We start from the raw sequence: 10323 nt of genomic DNA, 5'->3' as shown, positions 1-10323 counted from the left end.
AGAGAAGGAGGTGGTGGAGGAGGAGGAGGAGGAGGAGGAGAGGTTGTGCCGCCGCCGCCACCGTTTCTCTTTGTCGTGTGTGTGCGTGTTTCGAGAGGTTAGAAACGCCACGGGATCATGGATCTGCTTTGCTGCGAGAACACGGCGGTCGAGCGCAGAGCTTACGCCGATCCTGCCGTACTTGGCGACGACCGTGTGTTGCAGAATCTTCTGAAAACCGAGGAAAGATACGCACCCAGCAGTTCTTACTTCGAGTGCGTGCAGAGGGACATCTCGCCGCTCATGCGCAAGATCGTCGCGGAGTGGATGTTGGAGGTGAGCAACTGTTTCCGGTCCACGTGTCGCCCTTGAATTTTCCAAAATTTAACCATTAACCGAACCTTATCGCCGCTCCTACCATCGCGGCTAGATACGTTACGTTGTTTTTTACGCGTCTCGATGAAATTAATAACACGATCGATGCTACTTTGCGGGAAATCGTTGGTGGAAAAGTCGAAGGAGTCTGGCGACTTTTTCGATAGTCGAAAGGGTCTTATATCGCGATAATTTCCATTCGTTTTAACGAGATTCGTTTTACGCTGTCACGTAGAATGTGGTAGGTTTCGATGACTCGTTAAGTTATTAAATCGCTGTGCAGTGAAAACGAAAAAGAATTACACGTTATTATATATCGGTTATCGTTGTCATTTTATACGGCCTACCAGTAAACACTCGCGTTACGTAAAAGTTGGCAATAATCTCTCTCGCACCAACCATTTCCACGCAACTATTTATTAACAATGTATCGACATAATATGTACCGATAGCATTATCGCTTATGTTATACGTAGAGGCATTAATAAGCTACGATCAATCTCGTTTTAAAGTTCCATCTGCGAATACTTAAATGTCACGACGTCGAGCAGTCGATATACCAGTAGGATTTCGTTTGTCATCGAGAACATTAACAGGCCGTAACGCGTAGAGGCGTAGAGTGGTCGAGGTTTTTCATTCGAAAGAGATCGCGTGACGAGGAATTCTTTGAATCCAGGGTGTCACAGCCGAGGGAACCTCGTTAGCGTCGAACAGATCGAACAGAAAATTCCGTTATATCGGTGCGTTTGGGTAGCGCATGGAAAGCTCGCGGAACGTAACGTTCGTGACTTATTTTCGGCAGCGGTGAGCGCGCGAGAGAGAGAAAGAGAGAGAGAGAGAGAGAGACGTCCGATGACGTCGAACGCGCGTCCGGGGTCCCTTTAAAATTTAAAAAACACGCTTGTTGCGTAGGTACGCAACGGCTTTTGGCTGGCGGGGCGCTCTCGCAATCTTTTACACCGTCATTGACGAGCGGTCGAATCATGTCAGTGGGATCACCGCGTTACGTCACCTGTGCGTTACCAAATGCGTATCGATGCGGACAAACACGACATTTGCAAATCCGGAGATTCGAATCTTGCCGAGAACCTTCCTTTTTCAGCCAAATGTGGAATCGAGTTAAACTTTCGTAGAGGAAATTTCAAATACTCGAGCAGAGGATTCTTAATGCAATTCCCTAGATAAATCTTGGTCGAATCTTATGGCAATTTACGAATGATAATTCTCTGTGTAAACCTTGCGCTCGTATTGCGAAAATTCGTATAAATTGAAATATCTAAAGAATTAATATGTAATTATATGGATTAATTATATCGATCAATATACAATATAGTTAACATAGATAGTCGAATCGTGTCACGGAATATTATAGGATTAAACTGTTGGATATTGTAATGGAAAGGTGCGAGATATTAGCCAAAACGAAAATGAAGGTGAACGTCGTCCTAGATGTTTGTCGCGTAATCGTATTGGTCGGTAGACTTCCTTCGACGGCTATTATAACGAATTCCCGCTTCCGGATCGAATCGTAAGATTCCAAGATTAATTTTTCCTTCGAACGCGACTCTGGCTCGCTGACAATGTAGTCTTCGTAGCTCTCGGTTACATTTAAATTTCTGCTCTTCGAGTCGAACGGAAATATCTGTGTTTCTCGGCGATATCGTTTGCTCTATCTGGCGACAAAGTATCTTTTTCTTTTCTTCTTTTTTTTCCGCTCATGACTAACGTAACGGTAATCATTTCATTGTTCGGTATCCTGGTTGATCATTTGGTCGGTTCGGCTTCGAATTTCCTACGCATACATATGTATACGAGATTCGACTGAATTTGTTCCACGATCAACGACGATCGCTTTCTTTTAGTTAGCTGGTAAGAGACGTTGACCGTCTCTTTTGATCGTTGAAAAGCGAAACATTGTAACACACGACGTCCTTTCATTGGCACATTGATATCGTTTTAAAGAAATAAATCCGAACTCGTTAAATTTTGCAAATATCGTACGTTATCGAACGTTATATTGCAAAGCGTGTTCAGTAACGAAAGTTTCGAAATTTAACGGAATAAAGTTTCGCAATTTTGAATTTTTTCCACGTTGAATTTGTCATATTTTTTAACGCTAGAATTAAACGAATATCAGAGTTATCTAAAATATTTGACTAGATTCGATTGGACGAGGAAATCGAGCAACTGAAAATCAGAAATCCGCACGATCAAAATCCTTAGGCTTTCTAATGATGTAACGCTAGTTAAATTAGAAATCGTTGATAATCACCGGTATCCAGGCCACGATTAACCCTCCGTTGTCACGTTTCGTCACGAAATTACACCGAGATATTTAAAATCTCGGTTGTATAACTCATTTTATAAATACCGATAAGAAGGACCTATCTAATCTATAAGTCTATAAATCTTAACTCCTGATGCAATGTACATACATTCGTCGATTTTGACTTTCAATTCGTTCCGATATTATTGCTAGAAGATCCCGTAACGTTAGAAATCGATTGTTCCATTCGAATACGATCGTCGTACATTGCACAAAAGTGTCCGATTCTATTTGAAGGTAACTTTCGACAGCGTCTCGAGTGCGTTCTAATCTAATATAAAAACTTGCGATTTCACTTTTTATCAATTTACAAGTGGCGCGAATAGCGCCAAGCACTCGAGGTACTTACACTATGCTTATAATCAGAACTATAAATGTCAAATACTTACTAATTGCAGATTCGTTAAATACTCTCGCACCCAAGTTTCCGCTACGAGATATTTGGCAATTTGGTAAACGTAAAATATTACAATTTACCGTAGTAAACGTCGAATGTTTCGTGAGATTTGGCGAACGTTAAACTTATCCATAGTAATACGATTAACGCTAATGTTAACGCTACTGTTACAAGCATCGAACAATCGCAAATTCGCTAACGCAATTTGAAAACAAAGTTTACTTAATCTACTTTTCTTACTTCCATCTTTCCATCTTTCCGTCTTTAAATCTCGCATCGTCTTTAAATGCAGCAAACTGACTGCACGATTTAATTGGAAGAAAGTAAGTTACGTCGGAAGAATAATAAATAAGACGCGAACCAGCAAAGGCATGGATCGGTGGGAAATTTAAATCTGTCGATTCTCAAGGTGATTCGATAATCGTGGATCGTTGGCGTTAAGATATTAATCGTATTTAAATGTCCTTGGAATGTTCCTCGAACGATCCGAAGTCTCTTAACCAGGCCGATTTCCTGCGATTCGCGGTTCAAGGTCCGGTTTATTCAGCTGCCGATTGATTTTTTTGCACGATTAATTACAACGATCAGGAGGTTTGTAAAGTCGGCCTTGAATCATACGGGTACGTCGGGAACGTGACCGGACTGGATCGTGTCGTACACGCGTGTCGAAGTCCACCGCTTTGAATTCTTTGGTATTAGAGGCACTCGCGAACGATTCATTCGGTCCAAATTCATTCGACGTTGTCCTTTCGCTTCGTTCTCGCGTATCTCAGGCGTATTTCACACGGAGGCGAGTCTCTGCTAATCGGCCGATCGCTAAACTCGAGAAATCTCGCGAAGAAAAAATCTCGATTTCGTCGGAAGAATCGCAGAATCTCGTGCAACGAAATCATCGGTTTAGGGTTAAAGGTCGCCGACGTTTCAATTTGAAATCCCGTTAAATATGCAAATTTGTTTCTGTTTATACTCTTCCGCTTAATCTTCGCGGCTTTGATGTGCTAATAAGAGTTTGGTTGTCTCGACCATCGTGTTTCTTGAACGAAATCCTTTTAGAATGGAAACGTTAATTGTTGTAGTTGGGAATAAATTACCATGGTAACCTAATTGGTTCCATGTTATCAGTATCGGTTCGAATAATTTGTAAATGCAACGCGTTAAATTCAACCTACATGCTGCGACAGAAGGCGGGATAAGAAAAACGTAGAATATAGAACGATATAACGGAACCGATTTAATTTTAAATCCCAACATTATTCACGACAGAGATACTTGTTGGCGTCGACGATTCGTTAGTTAAAACGAAGCGTTTATTCGGTAGTCAAAAATATTACAACGTTGGATCAAGGTTTCCTCGATGAACGTGAAATTATAAAATTTTAAATGCAAAATATCGAAATTCATTTAAATGTGTAAAGATGTGCTAAACGCGCTTATCGTTTTATCGTTTTCCACGACTATCGGTATCAGCGACAAACTTTACGTCCGATAGCTATTCAATACGATCCATGACCTATTCTAATGAATAAGATCTGTTAAAATCACAAACGCTCGAATATTTTCAAAGGTCGGAACATCTATAGATCGCAAACAGTCCCATTGAACTCTAAAAGAATCTTGGCTGACCCCTGCAACGTCAAACGCGTTTCCTTTCTTCTCTTTGTCGGATCTGTATCGAAGGACGGATTAAAGTTTATCGCAGCAGATAACCAACGTAGAAACCTCTCTATCTTCTGCCACCACTTGTATATAGTATATAGGAATGTTTGACGATCGGCGAACAGTTGTTAGAAGCCGTTGCCTAAAGCCTGATAGGGCAATACAAAGCGTTGTCCGGAAAGTTCGCGTGTGGTATCGATAACTCGTGTTCCATAAGAGATAACGATAATCCGTACGACGTTGTGCACGCGTATCGTGCAACGATTTGCAGCACGATCGTACGAAGAAACGATCTTCTAATTACAAACAGTGACGTTTATTTTTTTTATTAAGTTCTATACATTTCATTTTCGTGGTATCGAACGTTCTTCGTAGCGAGGCGAAAGGAAGGCGTTCAAGGAAGTCTGATAATTGGTGCGACAGTTTCCACAAGGAGAGAATGACAGGCAAGATTATGAAATGCAAGTAGTATGGAATTTTCTGCGTTTGGACGCGAATTTTCGCAAAACGGTTCGTTAAACTAATTATCTGCGGTGGCGAGGGCTAACGGATGACCGTCCGGCAGATATACAGACGAGTTTGTTGGCCCACGGTTTTTATCGGCTAGCCTTCTCCGCGTTCCTTAATTCCAGCTCGAAACGTGTTGCCCGTTCGAACGAGAGATATCGAGCCCCAATTCGGCCAAACTTTCTTTAATATTTGAACAGATGCGCGATGTAATTATCCAAAGCCTTTTCTCTTAATTCTTCTCCTTTGCAACGGCCGATCGAGCGGAATGGTTCCGCCTTCTTCTTTTCAATGCACGAAATTTGCTCGCTCCATTGTCTCCCACTGCCGTGTAACTTCATTTAGCTCGAATAATAGGACTTTTTTATATTCGTAAGCGTCGTAATTTTTGTGCGATTCTTTTCGAATAAATTCGTACGAGTTTCTTTACTTTACACTGTAGATTAAAATTTGACCAACGGTGTGCATAGCGAACTGAAAACGCATCTGCGCGACACACTTTGTGCCTCGAACGTACAAAAACGCCGCCATAAATCGCCACCCCAGAAAGGATATCGGTAAGCTAGGTCGATTCGTAGAAGCGACCACCTTCGAAACTCGAAAAATCCCAAGTCTTTGAAAGAAATATCGCTTCGACTATCCACGATGATTTACAGGAATCAAAAGTAATTAGGCAGCGAGCGAGAAAAAGGGCTCGGTAGATAAAAATTAACTTGAAGAGATAACAATGATGTTTTTGATGAGAAAAGAAATACAATTTTTAGTTGCTTATTGAATACGATTTTAGACGCTCTTTCGACGTCGATGTAATTCAAAGAAACTTTATCTCGTTAAATCGAGGTGGAGAACAGCGCGGTTCATCCCCGTTGAAAAGAAATCGCCGTCCAAAAGAATCTTCCAGTCTGAGATGTAAATTACGACCGAGTGATACGTAATTCAAAGAAAGTAACCGCAAAAGCGTCACAGATTGTAATAGCATTTCGTCGAATCGAATTATTCTAATTTGATCAGACTCTACAAGCTTTCATTTTGTTTCATTTTATCGGTAGATCTTTCCAAGGGAAAAAGTCAGTTTCGAAATTGATCGATCTATCTTCCACTAAACATCGTCTTCTCTAAATAATAATTAAATATTTATTTTCTTATCTGCCAGTACATCCAGAGCGGAGTATTCTGTTCGAATAAATTTTAATTCGTAACCTTCCACTCGCTCTAAATATTCCCATACGATTCTCACATTACTTATTCCGCGTACGTATAATGGATTTCGATTAAAACGATCTAAACTCTGTCTTATCAATACGCTTCGTAATGCTCCCACGTTCTCCGAAGTTCTAACCTCGACTGGCCCAAACGTAATCTTCCACGGATCTGAAGCAAAAAGGCATCCTTTCATGCCGCTAATTGAACCTACAGTCATTAAAACTTACACCGCGAAATTTTTGCCTTTTTTTTTTTTGCAGCCTCGTAACGCGTTTAATCGATGATGGGACACAGACAATTATTTCGTTAAACCGGTAGTACTAATTGGTCGTGGTATACGCACGACGAAGCGCAATTAGAAGAAGGGGTGTTCGAAAAGGGTGGAATCGTCGGTCACGCTCAATAAGTCGTGACGCAACGACGATTCGTACGGCTGCGCTTAAACCGGTAGGAAAGCAACCGGTGGGACTTCGGTGCTGGAAAATTTCGGTCAACCTCCGTTCCGGTAGTGCGCGGGGACACGGTACAAGTAATTTTTGTAAGCGATATCGTTAACTCGTTAACTTAATTTGACAAAAGAGGACGAAACTCTGCGCGAGAAGTAAAATTTACCGATATAAAGGTAACGACGCGTTAAAACACGGTGATTCTGTAAGAAAATGAATCGTTTCGTCTCGAGCATCGTCGGCGATCTGCACTAAGAATCAACACGTTCTTCTCGATCGATATATTTCGGTATGCAGAATTCGAAATTTTGTTTCTTCGACTCGTAGTTCGTATCTTGCTACCTGTATCTCGTGTTTTACGTTTGATTTTTCGATTTTGCAGTAATTGCTGTTTGAGGAGTTAACGATATCGACGGAAGCGTCGAAACGACAATCTTTTAACGCAAATGATACCTTTAACAAAATCCGTGTATCGTATCTCGTATCGCTTTGTATCTCGATCCTCGAATTTGCAATAATTGCACTTTGAGAAATTCTCCTGAAGAGGTAACATGTATCTTCAGAAGCGTCGAAACAATCTTTTGATACAAACAATGGCTTTTAAATAAAATGTATTGCATATCTTTTATCAATTTGTATCGTTGCGCGAATCTCTTTAACTTTGCAATAATTGCTTGCAATAATTCATTTTGAGAGTTAACAGTATCGACAGAGGCGTTAAAACGATAATCTTTAACGCAAATGACACCTTTGACAAAATCCGTGTATCGTATCTCGTATCGCTTTGTATTTCGATCCTCGAATTTGCAATAATTGCACGTTGAGAAATTCTCCTGAAGAGGTAACATGTATTCGCAGAAGCGTCGAAACAATCTTTTGATACAAACTATGGCTTTTAGATGAAATGTATTGCATATCTTTTATCAATTTGTATCGTTGCGCGTATCTCTTTAACTTCGCAATAATTGCTTGCAATAATTCATTTTGAGAGTTAGCAGTATCTCTGAGAAAAAAAGAATCGACGAGGTATATCTTCAATACATATTTAATTAGGAAATCTTGCGTAAGTCATATTTTCGATTAGCCCTCGTTACTTAATAGCTAAAAATGAAATGCACGATATAATACGTAATTTTCTCGTTGAACTAACGATCGTTTTTATTTATTCGTACAAGGTTAATCTTATCCGCTTAACGAACGCCGCGAAACTGACCGAAATCGATGTTTCGTTTATTTCTATTGGACTTTAGACGCAGTGTGTTCGTTTAGCGAAGAATTATTTCAACCCATCGTACTGGAATTTCGTACGACGCCGAAAGCTCGTTATACTCTTCTTCAGCATCGACTGTATCGATTGTATCTTCTCTCTCTCTTCGAGAATGCTTTGAAAACAAAAACCGAGGTCCCCGACCTGTGCCCCAGGGTGATCGATTAGCCAAAGCCACGATGTTAAAATACGAGGAGAGGAAATCCGGTCTGACGTATTCCCTTCTTCTTTTTCTTCTTTTTTCGGCTTTACTGTTATTTTATTAATTTGCCGTTAATTTCCACCAAACTAAACACACCACCAACCTTCTTTCTTTTTTTCTTTCTTTTTCTCTTTTTTTGCTTCTCTGGGAACGAGCTCGAGATTTTTCCTTATAAATTTAGTAGATATGTTAAATCCCTTTCTGATAGAGAATATTCACGATATAATCTCCGATGATAATTTTTCTTACGGAATAACTTTTGAGATTTTACAGAAAAATTTGTTTCGCCGATGTCGAAGAATCTCGACGCATTTTACGTTTTAGCGACATGTGACTGTATCAACCGAAGATACGTAACTGTACTCGCGTTCCACCTAACCTGCATCATCCAGGTATCGATAGTCCCCTAACTTCGTCCAAGCATCACTTGCCATCGCTTTCCTTTGAAACAGCGCGACGGGACAAATTGTCGAGAGCAATCGTTTTCGTGTTTCGTCGCAACGAAACAAGGGACCCTGTCGTGTTGGGTCTAGCCGCGAGCCAAACGAGAGGACACGATTCTAATCTGTTGGTTGATGATCGGTGACAGGTATGCGAGGAGCAGAAGTGCCAGGACGAGGTCTTTCCCCTGTCCATGAACTACGTCGACAGGTTCCTCTCGATCTGCCCTATCAGGAAGTCGCAGCTGCAGCTACTAGGAACTGCCTGTTTGCTTCTCGCCTCGAAATTGCGAGAACCATCGCCGCTGACCGCCGAGGCGCTTGTTTTCTACACAGACAACTCCGTCACCCTGGATGACCTATGGGTAAGTGTTCATAGAATCGCACTGCCTTTCGCTTTTGTTCCCGCTTATTGCTTATATCGGTAAATTCTCTCTTCTCTTACGGTGGTCGAACATTCGCTCACACGTCGATTCTTACAGAGAATTCGCTTCTTCGGATCTCGATTGGGTCACGTTTCGAACTTCGGCGGTCGAAGGGAGGCTTTTGCATTGTTAATTTTTAATTATTGGATTGGAACGACGATTTTATTAATTATTGGATTGGCGATTGGAACGAAAAGCGAAGAATACCGACAATTTATCGCGCGATTTATCGCTCAGTTTCTATAAATTTCTACCTCGATGCTAAGAGCTCTAGCGCTTCGACCATCGATTATATTATAGTTGCGAGATTGAGACTAGAGGAAAAGAACGTCTTAATCAAATGGCAAATATAATGATACAAACGGTAAGAGATTATTGCGTCTAAATAAATAAGTACATAATAACTGCTCACGAAAGTTTAGTCATTTTGGTCGATATACCTTGTTCAGATATCCAAATATCGAGTTATACGTTCTTTCACAACTATTGGCGATAGGAAAAGAGGGAAAATCCTGTTAGTAAACGCTGTCAGCTGCTACCGATAAAACGCTGTGCGTTAATGAAACACACCAGAGCTTATCGTTGATTGCATCTTCTCGATAAGTTTTAGGTAGAGTATTGTCAGGTTTTCGGTGCAAAGTAGTCTGACTGACATCTGTCTACCATTTCTATCCGAGAAAAGTGGTTCCGCGTTCTTTGTCGAATAAAAAAAAAAAAATAAGTTTCGAAGCTTTTTCAATTTTGCGCGGTATCCGAAATTTCTTTTTACCTTGGCAAAAGTTTCCATACGATAGCACTTTGTGAAAGTTTATTTCAATCGTTTAAGAGTCGTTTAAAGAAAAATCGATTCGAGTAGCTATTTGTTTACAGATATTCGAGAGATTAGATTTTTATTAAAATAACAGGTTACATTGGCGATATAAAGTTGTACAACGATTGCACGATACTATCGTGTCTTATGCGATATTTTCGCATAATCTTTCGTCAAAGATAATTTTGGCGTTTTGATAAGTCATTTTAATAAACATTTCGTTATCTACGATTGTCGTCCGCCTGTGATTGAATATGTTTCTTAAAAAAAAAAAAAAAAAAAAAAAAAT

At 40.4% G+C, this 10323-nt stretch overlaps 1 protein-coding gene across 1 annotated transcript in view; it reads left to right on the top strand.

The window, feature by feature from the left end:
- Positions 1–9: 9 nt before the first annotated feature.
- LOC100744328 (G1/S-specific cyclin-D2) overlaps positions 10–10323 on the top strand; it is a 46181-nt gene continuing 35867 nt past the window's right edge. Inside the window, exons 1-2 of the mRNA XM_003490883.4 lie at positions 10–315; positions 8948–9163. Of these exons, the coding sequence (XP_003490931.1) occupies positions 118–315; positions 8948–9163 (414 nt within the window). The 5' untranslated portion in view covers positions 10–117. The remainder of the gene's footprint in view (positions 316–8947; positions 9164–10323) is intronic.

This window comes from Bombus impatiens, unplaced genomic scaffold (genome assembly GCF_000188095.3).
Source record: "Bombus impatiens unplaced genomic scaffold, BIMP_2.2 scf_0481, whole genome shotgun sequence".
Taxonomy (NCBI): Eukaryota; Metazoa; Arthropoda; class Insecta; order Hymenoptera; family Apidae; genus Bombus; species Bombus impatiens.
Note: the sequence above shows the minus strand (reverse complement) of the source record. Positions and strands in the feature narration are given on the sequence as shown.